We start from the raw sequence: 13,655 nt of genomic DNA on the forward strand, positions 1-13,655 counted from the left end.
GGCTGTTGCCTGCTTTTGGTGCGTCCCATTTTATGACAGGCGTGGCCACATGCCATGAAACAGACTCCGACGAGATGACTTCAATCAGGCTACACCTTGTTCCGACATCCTACAGCCCCCGTGTTCCTTGGCGGCCTGATAACGGCAGGGTTTGCTCCAGCCCCCCGGAAGTGGCAGCTGAGGAAGAACGTGCTGCTGCATGAGTGTGGACAATGTCATTGCTCCCTGACTATGACCCACGGGATGGCTGGGGAGCAGCCTGGGCCAGCTGAGAGGGTGAGGAAACATCTGCCTCAAACCCAGGGGTTCTCCATGGGGGTGATTGTGCCTCCCAGGTGACTGCTGGCAGTGTTTGGAGACATTCTGGTGGTCACAAGTTGGGGATGTGACTGGCATCCGTGGAGAGAAGGCAGGGATGCTGCTAACAGCCCACAGGAGGGGCTTATGGCCCCTCCCCCATAAGCATCTTCCTGCTCCAGATGTCAACAGTGCTGGGCCCCCTGCCGGGATCCCTGTCCCAGAGTGCCTGCACCCCATCTGTTGGGCAAATGGGGAAGAAGTGGGCCAGATGGAGGGCCTTGATCAGGGCCGTGTCAACATGGGTTCTAACGTGACAGTGGCAATGTGACAGAGCTAACGCCTATGGAAAGTGCTTATTCTGTGCCAGGCTGTGAGCTCGGCGTTGGTGATCTCATTGAATTTCTATGACTCTGGAAAAAGTACTGCTATGACCCCTTTATAGTAAATTGACCCAAAATGCACACAGGTGGTACAGAAAAGAGGAAGATGTTGGTTTTCTTCTTTTATACTTTTTATCTGGTGGGAGGGAATGTTGATGGGGGTGGGGGTATCTGGATTTCCCCCACTGGAGTCTGCACTCCACCAGGGCAGCATATTATGTAGCTGGATCTGTAGCACCCCAAAAATACCCTTTTGGGGATTTCGCTTAGCAGTAAGTGCTGATAGGTTTTTAATGGAACCCAATGAAAGAATGAATGGAGGCTGCAAGGCAATGTGACCTAGTGGTTACAATGCTGATTTCTCACCACTCAACAGATCCCCACTGTGTCACTAATCTAGGCCAGGCCCCAGAGAAACAGGTGTGGCACCCTGGAGCTGACCTAGACCAGCTAGTGAGAGCTGATTGTTAATTTTTTTTTTTTTTTAGAGGCATGTTTTATTTATTTATTTATTTATTTTGTTTGTTTGTTTGTACATGCACTGGATACAGTCAGAAGCGCGGGAGGGTGAGAGAATTCACCAGAGCCAGAGCGGGGAGCAGAGCAGGCAGAAGGACCGAAGTACACTGCTGAGGGGAGCAGCGGGTGGCAGGAGAGGTCTGCGCGCCATGCGGGACCCTCCTCCGGTGGCCGGGGAGCAGCCGGGGATCGAACCGGCGTTGCAGAGGCCGCGGGCAGCTTCGCAACCCAGTGCTCAACCGCTGCGCCACCGGGGAGGCCCAGATTGTTAATTTTTGAGGAATTTTGTAAGTCGATGGTCAAACAACCATCAAACAAGATTAAATCACATAAGGTTACAATAAATTTTATTTTCAAAAAGGCAAATGAAACACATCACTTCCTAATTATCTTACTACCTTTTGCTAGCATCTCTGTCCTTGAGGTTATTTATGTCTGTTACAGGGGTTGCCAAACTTTTTTTATCAAAGGACCAGGCTGTTCATACTTCAACTTTGCCATGATTCGAATCTGCCCCCTTCTGTGGTGCTTTGATTCACCCTGGGTCTACTGTGTCTCTAAGGTAGAAATACTTTCCCCAGCTCCATGTTCCATGAAGTAAGTTGGTGGCATGAAATGGGTCCTGGTGGGAATATTTACACCAGGGAAATTGTCAAACACCGTAATCGGGGCTTTCCTTTATTCAGCAAGCTGATTGTTAAACATTTACCAGCACACCTCCTGTGCACTGATGGGCAAAACTGGAGTGAACCCTGCCCTCTTGGGGGGGGGGGGCTTTACAGCGTGTGGGGTTTGTGCAGCATTTCGTGGTAGTGTGGGGTAAGGTGGAATTGTGCAAAGACGGGTGAGGGTCTTCACGGGGGACCAAGGGTGGAGAACAACCCCCTACAAACCGCCCCCCCCCATGGCCGTGTCTGTTAGAATGGGCAGAGCTGCTGCCAGGAGAGGGGGCTTAGGGGGACCTCTTCTAGGGTGGGTCATCAGCTCCTCCCCCATTAGGGACTTTGATGCTTCATCAAATTCCTTTGTGGGCAACCTGCACAGCAGGTGTGATTTCCCTTCTGACTTAGAGGAGACTTTGGGGACCTGGGAGTTGAGCTGTGAGCTCACGTGGACAATTTACTCCTAGCAATCCCAGCTCCTAGCACTGAGTGTAGCATGGAGGGGTTCTCTACCATTGCGACCCAAGAGGGAGTTTGGGGGTGGGGGGGGCTGTTGCTGAACTGACGTGGGAGAGGTTGTCCCAGGGAGCAGGTGACAGTACAGTGTTGTCCTAAGGGACTGGCTCAAACAAGTAGGGACTGCCAGCCAAGAATGCAGAAAATGACAGGTTGGTCGGGTGACCTCTGTAAACAAACTGACCCCTGGGAGCCCCAGGGGAGTGAAGGGTTCGTGAACTTCTGCACTCTTCCTGTGACTCTACAAACCTCTCAAGTTCAATGCCAGGAGGGTGAACTCTAGGAGTCTGGGCTATTTTTGGAGCGTCTGGAATAGTGTGGATTGGATACATGGAAACAAGGACGGGTTAGCGGGACTGCAGGGAATGAACTGGGGAAGGAAATGGTGGCTGGACTCATTTGCTTTCAGGTGAGGAACCTGGGAGAGTGGGAGGTGAGGGGAACTGGACCGTCACCAACTGAGAACCAAGGTCATCCCATCTCATCAAATCCTAACTTATTGACTGGTCCTAGGCCCAGGGAGGCCCAGGAGAGTCTGACGAGCGCTCACTGTGTATTTGTTGACCCCAACTGCAGGTGGGCACACAGCCACCCTGGCAATGCCTGACCTCTGCCCTGGGAACCTGTCTTCTTGCAGTGTCTTGGGGGCTCTAGGTCACTGATTTCAAGCTAAAACCAAGACATTTTATTATTCAAAGATTGAATTCGACACATTCTTTCTGAGTTGCCTGCTTAGGAAACCGTTACAAAGGAGAGGGGAAAACATGGAATTTGAAGTCAAAGAGATTGTGGTGCTCTTGTAGTGGCTGATCCTTAAGATGGGGATGATAATAATTCTTACTTCCAGGGCTGGGAGAAATAAATGAGAATATGTAAAGCTCCCAGGATAATTCTGGTACTTAGTGTGGGTTGTTTTAAACACACTACCTCTACTTGATGTTTATAAGTCAACCACCACTCCAAGCAAACCGAGAATGATCCTGGAAGAAATCGGGTAAATCTGCTGGAGTTTTGCCCCCTGAACAGGGACAGGAGGCCCCTGGTTGACCCTGCCTGACAGTAGCTGCCCACCCTGTGACTTCACGCTGGCCCCCATCACCTCTCTCCTGGGTCCCCTCCAGAGCCTCTTCACTGGCTTCCCCACCTCCAGGCCACTCCTCTGCAAACCTCACCCATGTTATTCTGCAGCCAATGACCTGGCTGACACCTCCCGGACACTCCCCTGCCTGGTCCTCATGGTGACTCCCCACTGCTCTCAGGGAAGTCTGGTCCCCGAGACTGCACTGCAGAGCACTACCTGCTCAGCCCCTGCTCACCAGAGGTCTCTGCCCTGCATCCCTGAGGCACCATGCCTGGCTGGGTGAGTGCAGTATCCTGCCTAGGCAGAGCCTACTCCTGCCACTTTGCCTGTGTATGTGGTAGGTACCACCCCTCTTCCAGGATCACCTTGCCCCTTCTTTACCTGATTTTTAAAGACCTCTTAGCATCAGGACCTGAACCCCAGAGCTGTGAACCCGCAGTGTTAGGTGACCCCTCTCTGTTTCTGTAGCCCCTGCACAGTGTGGTCACTGTGCTAGACTCTGAGCTCCATACCTGGGTCCTGTCCTAACCAGCTCAGTCTCTCTGTGCCCTCATCTGCAAGAGGGGCTGGTGATATCACCCAAGGCACAGGGTTAGTGCGAGAAGAAAGTTGGAATTACTCTTGCCACTGCATACATTGGGAGCTCAATAAAGGTTTGAATAGCTAGCCCCTCCCCATAGTGGCCTGGGGGTCTTGGTCACAATTGTCCCCCTTGCCAGTGGGGACTCAGGATTTCCCCTTTTCTGATGGTCTCCTCAAGACCACTGAAGTTCAGAACTTGAAGGAAATGCCAGCAAACTCTGAGGAGTTGATGAATTCCTGGTTTTCTCACCTAACTGCTTTCCCCAGGTGGCCCAGGGAAGACAGCCACTCTGTCCATCCGCCCAGGCTGGAAATGAGTCTTATGTGGTGAGGGACATGTGCTGAGCCCTGCCTTTCACCCCAGGCCCAGGGAGGCTCTTCTAGGGGTGGGGCTGGGGGGGGGGTGTGCCTCCATCTTGCCTGCTCCTGGACCAGAGGCAGAGTGTCCTGACTCTCACAGTGGCTGTGGACATCACGCAGCATCCGTGACACAAATGGACACACAGCTCACACTCCACACACTCCTGTGTTCACTACAGAGGCCCTCACTTAGCACAGAACCTGGGGAATTTAGCACAGAATTTAGCACAGAACCTGGGGAATTTAAGGGCACTGAGTGCAGAAGCCTTGCGCAAGACAGCCCAGCCGAGGAGGTGGGCATTTGCTGGGGTGGCTTTAGGTGCCCAGCCTGAGGACAGAAAGGAAATGTTTTTTGTTTCAAGATCTTGAATGAAACTGTGGCTCATTCTGCAAAGATGCCTTGAATATAATTCCCTTCCCTCTTCCTCCCGATGTGGGGAGCGTGCAGCACAGCTGTGAATGGCCAGGTCCCAACCAAGTGGAGGTGAAGCTGGGCCCCCGGGGTGCAGACCAGTAGGGAGCAGCCTGCAATTTTGGGGGTGGGGACACTTTACTGTCCGGCTCTGAGAAGCGACAGAAGAAAGACCGGGTCTGGGAAGCCTGTTCCCTCCCCCCTAGACGGTTGAGGACCCCAGAGCTCTGGAGAAGGGGGGCTGGGGGAGTCCCGCAGCGCCCTGCAGGCTGAGACTGGACGGCTCGGGCTCATTATGCGGAGAACGGAGGGGACATTTCCATTTCCAGGAAACATCTCTGTCACATGGCTCCTCCGGGTGGGGGGCCCGAGCGGTGGATGGGTGTCAGGGGTCCAAGCGGGCCGGCCCCCCGCCCTCCCAGCCCCCCAGCCCGGGCCCCTCGGGTTTGCCCTCAGCCGTCGCGCCCCGACGTTTCCGGGAGCTGCCGCCTCAGCCCCGGGGCGCGGCGGGTCCCCGGGGTCGGCGCCTCGCGCGCGGGCCGCGCCTCGGGGCCCCGGCGCGGGGTGGCACCGGCCTGGGCACCGGCGGGGGCGCGGCTGGGCGTGACCCCGGGCGCCCCGCCCCGCGCCCCCGCCCCCTCCCCACATTCCGGGCGGGGCCGGGCCGGCCGGGGCTCGCCCGCGCGGCCCCCTCCCCCGGGGCCGCCCCCTCCCGCGGGCCGCGCCTCGGCCCCTCGCGTCCCCGCCCGGCCGGGCTCCGCCTGCGAGCGAGAGGCCGAAGCGCCGCCGTTGCCGCCATTGACGTCAGAGGGGCGGGCACATGACCCCGCGGGGGCCAATCGCGCGCGCGCCCCGCGGCTTCTGCAATCTCCCGGCCGCGCCGGCCCCCGCGGCCCCCGCCGCACACTCGCCCGCGGACGGCCGCCCAGACACACGTACTGTACACACGGGCGGGCGGCGCGGCCGAGACACGCCCGCCGCGGCCCCCCGCGCCCGCGCCCCCGCCCGCCGCCGCCCGCGGCCCGGCCCCGCCGGCATGCGCCCCGCGAGCTGAGGCCGGAGCCGCCGGACCCGCGCCCGCCGCCCGCCGCCCGCCGCCGCCCGCCCCGCCCCGCGGCGCCCCGGGCCCCACGCCCCCCCACCTTCCTGGGGGGTGGGGGGGTGCGGGCCGCCGAGCCGGGGCCGCCCGGGACAGCCCCTTCCCCCGCCCGCGCCCGCCCGGCCGCCCGGCCATGGATCTGACCAGCAGCTCGGGCGGCGGCGGCGACCCCCGGCAGATCGAGGAGACCAAGCCGCTGCTGGGGGGCGACGTGCCGGCCCCCGAGGGCACGAAGATGGGCGCCGTGCCCTGCCGCCGGGCCCTCCTGCTGTGCAACGGGATGAGGTACAAACTGCTGCAGGAGGGCGACATCCAGGTCTGTGTCATCCGGCACCCGCGGACCTTTCTCAGCAAGATCCTCACCTCGAAATTCCTGAGGCGCTGGGAGCCGCACCACCTAACGCTGGCCGACAACAGCCTGGCGTCCGCCACGGTGAGTCGCTCTGCGCGGCGGCGCGCCCGCACCCCCACGCCTCCCCTCGCCGCCCCGGGGCGCCCCCACGGCCGCCCCCCGCCGGCGGCTGCACCTGGAGCCCCCGGGCTGGGGGGTGAGGGGGGCTCCCGCCTGGCCCGGGCCCCGGGCGGGGTCGTGTGGAGGCCGGGGTTCAGCCCGGGCGGCTCGGCCCGGGGAGACCCTGACAAGATGTGACCCGGCCCGGGCTGAGCCTTGGGGGACCTCCGGGGCCCGGCGCGGGTGTTGCTTGTGGATGGGACCTTGGGGCAGACCCGGGGCCCTGCCCTGAGGGCGGTGGGGGTTCCCTTTCTGAAAGCCCGCGGCCCATCTGGATCTGAGCTGGAGGGGAAAACAAAACAACCCCCCCAAAAAAAAAAAAAAAGAAGAAGAAAAAGAAGAAGAAAGCCCAACAGCCTCAACCCCAAAGAATTTCTAGAAGCCAATTCCTTTCTTTGCTCTACCGTCTTTTCTTCTTCTTCCTGCCCAGGCTGGCAGGCGAAACTGGGTGCTTCCCTTTCTGAAAAATCTCCTTCGCACATTGAGAGGTTGGAACGGAGGAGGAGGGGCAGGGGTCCTGGGCCGACTCCTCCCCACCCAGGGGTGGTAGGGTCTGGGGTGGAAGCTGGCCTGCAGGGCTCTGCTCCTGCATTGTCGGTGAAGTGTTGTGTCGACCTGGGTTTGGTTGCTGGAGGTTTTATTTTGTTATTGTTATTGTTTTTAAATATATGGCCGGCTGAGGAGAGGAGAAACCATGGATCTGTTTCTGAAATCAGGCTGCAAGGTGGAGAGAGACACCGTGGTGTGGGGTCTCAGGGAGGGCGGGGGGTGGCCAACCGGCTCCCTGAACCGGATGCTTTGTGTTTGGGAACAAGGACGGTGGGCAGCACCGGCCCTTCTGGTTCCTGAGACTTGCTGTGGTGGTCTCATCCTGCTCGGGCTAGGCAGCAGGTCTTTCCCCTGAAGGCACACTCCCCCCCTGGGGCACGGTGATCCTGTTTACTAAGCACAGTGTGTGTGGGGGGTGCAGAATCCAACGCCTGCCCACACCTGTGCCAAGAAAACCCAGCCAGGAAACAGGGTGTCGCTTCCATGACATGTCATAGACGTGTAGCGTGTATAGACATTTCCCCGGCATCCATGTTCCCTTGGCCGTGTGTCACAGGCCGTGACACATGCTCCGAGGAATGGGGAGGGGGAAAAGTTAGCAGAAGAAATCATACTCCTCGAAACCCTCCCCTCTCCTGAGAGCATTGAGGCTCACCAGGACTTTTATTCTGAATTTGGGGTCCGACGTGCTCAGAACACCTATTTTTTCTTTCCTGTGGGCACGTTGGTGCAATCTCTGCAAAGACTGCTTCCTCAGAGAGGATCGCTGGTTGCCGGGAGGCGGCCCAGTCCTAGTTTCAGGCTCCTGCATGTCTTAAACGGGCCTCGGCCTTGGAATTTTCATTTGATGGAGGGAGAGCCTCAGAAAATCCACCAGCACTCAGTGTTTGAGGCTGGGGAGGGGGCTTTTACTCTTTCAGTAGTTCTCTGTCTGGGATCTGGAGCCTTCCAAATCTAGCTTCAGCATTTTCTCCTGGCTCAAGGGGCCTTTATTTTTTTTCCTGCCACCCCTCAAAATGAAGGGGGGAGAAAATGGTTGAGAGGCACCGTGACCTGCTTGAGAAGGCCAGTCCAGGCCCCTGTGCTCCCAGGGAGAAGCCAGGAGCGAGTGCTTTGCTGCTGCTGGCCAAGGTCTGGGGGACGCCAGCTTTGGAGGCTGGGCCCCTGACTTCCCTCCGACTGCTCAAGGAGGTATATGGCAGAGGGAGGAAAGGAAGAAATATGTGATCCAGGCTCTGGTGTCTCAAGCAAATCAGAGGTCCCGGCACCACCTTCACGAGCTAAGCTGGGTGGCACCTTTGTAGTTTGGGCCTGCCTGGAGAGAAGCTGTGATTTTGGGATTGGGGTCTGAGGGCCAAACACGGCCCAAGATTTGCCTCAGCAGAACCTTGCTGTGGCTTTGGGGTCTGTGGAAGGACGGACTGCCAGCCAGTTTCCAAAGGGCTGGACTGATCTCTCTTCCACTGCGTGTTGTCACCAAACCCCGAGGGCAGGGAAGGGGGTGTGCTTAAATCTCATGAGGGTGGGGGGACGTGGACTGGAGTTGGGGTGACGGCCCTCCCTGCCAGCAGATGTGAGCATGAAAGGGGGCTGTTGAGGACAGGTTTGGTACAGCGGTGGCCTCTAAGGCACAGGTGGGGCTGGGACTGCCAGCAGGGACCTTGTCCCATCATGAGACACCTGGTTGGTGTCCAGGCCCCAGGGAAGTGAAGGAGCCCCTGAGGGCTTTCCCTGATGCCTGGGCATTATGTAATCTGTCTGCGTTTTATAGGACGGCCCAAGCACTCTATTGAGAAATATCAGCTCAAATGAAACAAAGGTGAATTTGAGTGCAATTCACTACAACAAAAAGCCCTTTGCAGCCCTGTGGCTTTGCAGTGTCCCCTGTCCAGCCTCGAGCTGCTTCTACAGCCAGTATGAGGTCATATCCTTCCATGAAATGTGTATCATTCATGTATGAAATCGTCTACACAGCCCAACTCAGAACCATCTGGTAATTATCTGGTTAATTGTGTGGGCTTCAGGAACAAGAATCAGAGTGATTGATCTGGATTCAAACCAATAAACAAACCAAATACTCTCTTCTGCCCAAACCTTCCTTGGAGTCTGTCTACGCTGATCCAATTAACTGGATCGTTGTCAGATTAAGATGAGGCTTTCAGGATCACAGCTGCATCAGGCCTGGAAGCATACGGGTCTCCCAGTCCCACCTGGCACCAGCTCCAGCTGGGTACAATCCCCCCCACCCCAAGTGAACCTCCCTGGTTCCCTGCTGGGGAGATAGGTTCAATCTGGGGCCACCACAGGGCGGACAGCCTCACCCCCTGGCCTGGCGGTAAACTTTGCCTTCTGTGGGGTCAGGTTGGAGCTTGCCCCTGGGCCTGATCTCCTGGGCCAGTTACTGATTAAATCCTCCAGAGCGAACAGTGTGCCTGACGTGGCCCGTGGCAGCGTCGGCTTGATGCACTCCGTGCTGGGAGACTTTGGATCCAAGTGCTCATAAACAAAGAAGGAAACACAAAGGCGACAGTGACCTGGCGGTCGCATGAGGGATGATTGGGAGGCTGCTCCCCACCCCCCCACGTGTGGGGGTTGCACATAACCGCACCTTTCTGGGGAAGGGCCTGCCTGCCTAGGCTGTGGCCTGGACCTGGTGCCTTATTCCTCTTTTGCATCTAAACTTCCTGGTCCCGGGGCCTCCATGGGCTTCTCTTGGCTGCCCACCTCGGTGACAGTTATAGCCGGCAGCCAGGAGTTCTGCACAGGCGCCCGGATCCTGGGAGACCAGGATCTGTTCTGCTTCTCTCATGTCTGGGTTGAATCTGATCACCTGCTAGACACGTTTGTCCGCTGGAAGAGGGCTTTGTCTGCAGGCTTTGTTTCCGCTGCACCGAAGAAGTACAAATAAGCTGCTCTCCTTTCATTTCACTTTATTTTTTTTAAAAATGCAGCACACGTTGTCTCAGAATGGTGGGCCCCATCGAAAAGTCTCTTGTTCACTGACCAAACAGGGGTCGGAGCTCAGGTCTCAGTAACCTTTATTCCCCAGCCATAATTCTTCGGTGACTTGTTTTCTAATTTTCACCATGCTTCTGCTCCCACTGAAATGTTTCTGGGCTGCTTGTCACCAAGAGGAAAGAAGTCTCCTAATTCTCATCGTTTTCTTAGTCTGCTGTTTTCTTAGGGGGAAACTGCCTCCTTCTGAATTTGGACTTTTATGCTCCCTCAGCACCTACTGGGTGTCCGGTGCTGAACAGAGCGCCATGGACATTTTGCTCACTTTTGTCACATGCACATGCCTCGGGGTGTCCGTCCTTCCTGCCTTTGACTTATTTGATGTTTTTCATGGCAGTTAGCAGGCACAAGGAATTTCTTTGCTTTCAATGCCATTTGCCTTAAGATTTTGGAGTTTATCAGGTTTGTTCCCCTAATAACTTGTCTCATTGGTGAGGGGCGGGACAGAGGCAGTAGAGAAAAAAATTTAAATTCTCTGCAATTAGCAGACGCCGTCAGTCTTCCCCAGTCTGTAATAAATACGTGTGTTTCAAGGAGGGTGGGTAGGGAAGTACGTTTTAACGCTGTCGTTCATGCGGTGCAATCGAGATGCCCTTCCTGGTCCAGGTGAACCTGTGCCTAGCCAGGTAGAAGCTGTTTCCCGGTGGTGGCTGCTAAGTGAGTGTAGAGGCTAGTGAGTGCCCATAGGTGACTTTTGCACGGAGTTGCCCTCTGCTCAGTGCCCGCCCCAGTGCCCGCTGACTCACCTGGCTGGGGAAAGGGCATGTCTGGGGCACTGTCTCTGGGAGCTTTAGGGGGAGCCTGGTGGCAGTATTGTGCTAAAAACTTAAGCTGTCTCAGAATGCCTCGCTGCCAGCCTCGGGTCAGCAGGGTGGCCACTAGCTCAGGCCAGCCAGCATAGCCCATGTAGATGGTACCCCGGTGGTGTTTTGGCAGAATGGAATTCTGAGATGGTCGAGTTGTGCTTTTGATTAAAGGATTAAATGAGACTAAGCAGGGCAGCCTAATGCCCTGGGGCAGTCCCCACCTTGGGGCAGAATGAACTCCGGGTGGCCGTCACATGGCAGTGGGTCTGGATTCTGACTCTCTCTCTGACTCTCGGCCCCATGCTTGCACACTGCTGTCCTCACAGGGGCCTCGCTTTCTCTCCATCTGGAGGGTGGGCTAATCCTACCTCGTTGCTAGGATTGCTGTAAGGATTGGAGGTCATTCAGACTGGCACCTAGGAGGATGACCAGCCCAGAGAAGAGAGGGGGTGACAAGGGTCAGTCACCCAGATTGTGTTCTCCTAATTGTCCTGGGAGAGCTTCATAGAATTCTCATAACTAGAAGGGATTACTGCTATTTAAAAATGGGCAGTCTCGGGAGAAAAGCCTCCTGGATGCACAGTGCATCTGGGAAAGACAGGGATATTTAGCGAATCTGGAATGTATGAAGGCAATGGAATTGTTGAAAGCATTTAAGAGAAATTCCTCAGGGGGCACAGTCTAGTTTCTTTAAAAAACCCACAAAACTTTTTTTTTTTTTTTAAATTGAAGCAGTAATGAGCACATCGAATAAATTCAGATATATATCCAGGCATGTGAGAAAAAATGAAGTGTTTTTCTTGTTCTATGCCCCTGCAGCCCTAGTTCTCAGAGGCAGGCCTGGTTGCCCATATCTCATGCATCCTTGCCAGCCGCACATGCAGAGTTCTCCACCATTATTGTTTGTTGGGCATTATACTTTGGAGATCATTCTAGATCTGTGCATCTGCAGGGGCCTTGGTCTTTTTCATTGCCGTGTAGTATTCTATCACGGAAGGGTGGCAGGTCATAACCTATTGCTAGATATTTAGATTAGTTTGTAACCTTTAGCTGGTTCAAACAAGACACCTTCCATTTTTATTCAGTGGAATGGTTTCTGTTTTGATCATTGGAGTATTTTTCACTCACTTCTTTGACACATGTTAAAATATCCAGTTCTAGAGTGCTTTGTAAGGAAGAGCTGACTGTCCCTCAGAGCAGGGAAGGGCAGTGATGTCTGGGCTCCTTGCTTCGGGGGGTCAAACTTTGGCCAGGGAGCCTCCTCATTGGCACTGCTAGGAATTAAACACAGGTGAACAGGGGGTCTGGCCAGTCATGCTGATCTCTGCCCCGAGAACAAGGGTCCCCATAGCTGAGGGTGGCTGTTTCCTGCTCCAGCTGAGAGCAGCGTTTTTTGTCCCCAGACTTCCTGCTTCCCCAGGATGGAAGCCAGGCTGCCCGCCCCGTGGTACAAAAAGGGAGGAAGTGAGAGTACCTCTTCCCCGCTCCTTGCTCTGGTAACAGCCACCCAGAGCATTCCACGGGACACCTAGGGGGGCTGCATGCATTTGAAAGGAACTTTGCTCACATCAGCAGAGCGTAAACCAAAGGGTGTTGAGGCGTGTGCTGGTGTGAGGGGGTGTGTGAGTGTGTTGAGGATTGCAGAGAAAACATTCCTGGGGCTGAAATTGGTCCCGTGTTCAGTAGCCATTTCTTCACACCTGCTGAGTACAAAGCATCTGTAGCAGCATCTGGGCTATAAGTAGGGTGGACGGAGGAGGACAGCCGGACCAAGCGAGTGGTGTAGTGAGCAGGACATGGGCTTTGAAATCACACAGGGGAACTTGAATCCTGCCCTTGCAACTTCCTAGCTGGTGGGTGACCTTGGGCAGGTCCTTATCTGTGAAATTCTCATTATGGGGACTTCCTTTAGCACTGTTGTCAGGGTTAAGTAAGGGAAGGCGTGGAGGTTTCATTCACGTGTTCGCTCACCAGATAAATATTATTGTTTTAGGCCTTTTGAAGAAAATAAGTCCCTACCTTCCTGGAGCCTCCATGGATGGAGTGGACAAGAGACAGTAAATGTGCCTGGTGGTGACAGAGGCCCTAGAGAAGACAAAGCAGTCGGGTGGTTGAAGCTGGTGGGGCTTGAGGACTAGAAGCCTTGCTCTTTGCACATGGTGGTCAGGGAAGGAGGTGCTGTGTAGTTCTTCCAGGCAGAGGGATGGCAGGTGCAAAGGCCCTGAGGCTGGGTGGTAAAGTAGCTGGCATGTAGTTAATGCCGTATATAGTGGTCATTTTCCTCCAGGAGCTGTTAGCATCTGTTAAAAAGTATTTGATGGCAGCCCCTTGCCCCATGAAGCTTCTGATCTAGCACACACACACACACACACACACACACACACTGTGTGTGTGTGTCTTAACCTGGCCTCCTCCCCATAAATAGTGAAGAATAGCTTTGTAGCAGTGCTTTAAGAGATTCTTAAGTTGCAAAGCCTGGCAAATCTTCTAAAACCTTTGTCCATACTGTCTTACAAGGGTCCTGGGATCTTGAACACAGGAATCATTGAAATTGCCTCCGGCTTTTGCTGGTGAGGAAGTGGCCAAGGGAAATATGTTGCCCAACGACTCAGCAGCAGGGTTGGGTTTCACACCTGTAGGGTAAGGTAAAAGTGTCAGACTTTTCTGCCCTCCCGCCATTAGGATAGATGAGGGAACCCTGTGGTCCTGAATGCATGCCTCGTGGCGGGCACCTGAAGTGGGTACACCTGGGCTGAGAGACTGAGTTTATGAGGGCGGCGTCGCGGGGACGCCAGCAGAAGCCGAGAATGAATGGTAGCTGAGAGAAGAAGAGAAGCAGAGAGAGCCCAGAGAGAGTGAGGAT

The 13,655-nt window shown here is 55.5% G+C and overlaps 1 protein-coding gene across 1 annotated transcript in view; it reads left to right on the forward strand.

The window, feature by feature from the left end:
* The first annotated feature begins 5,715 nt into the window (after nt 1-5,715).
* Nucleotides 5,716-13,655, forward strand: part of CMIP (c-Maf inducing protein) — a 198,206-nt gene continuing 190,266 nt past the window's right edge. The window contains exon 1 of the mRNA XM_054697019.1: nt 5,716-6,344. Within this exon, the coding sequence (XP_054552994.1) occupies nt 6,045-6,344 (300 nt within the window). The 5' untranslated portion in view covers nt 5,716-6,044. The remainder of the gene's footprint in view (nt 6,345-13,655) is intronic.

Source organism: Talpa occidentalis, unplaced genomic scaffold, assembly GCF_014898055.3.
Source record: "Talpa occidentalis isolate TD23 unplaced genomic scaffold, MPIMG_talOcc4v2.1 talOcc4.17, whole genome shotgun sequence".
NCBI lineage: Eukaryota > Metazoa > Chordata > Mammalia > Eulipotyphla > Talpidae > Talpa > Talpa occidentalis.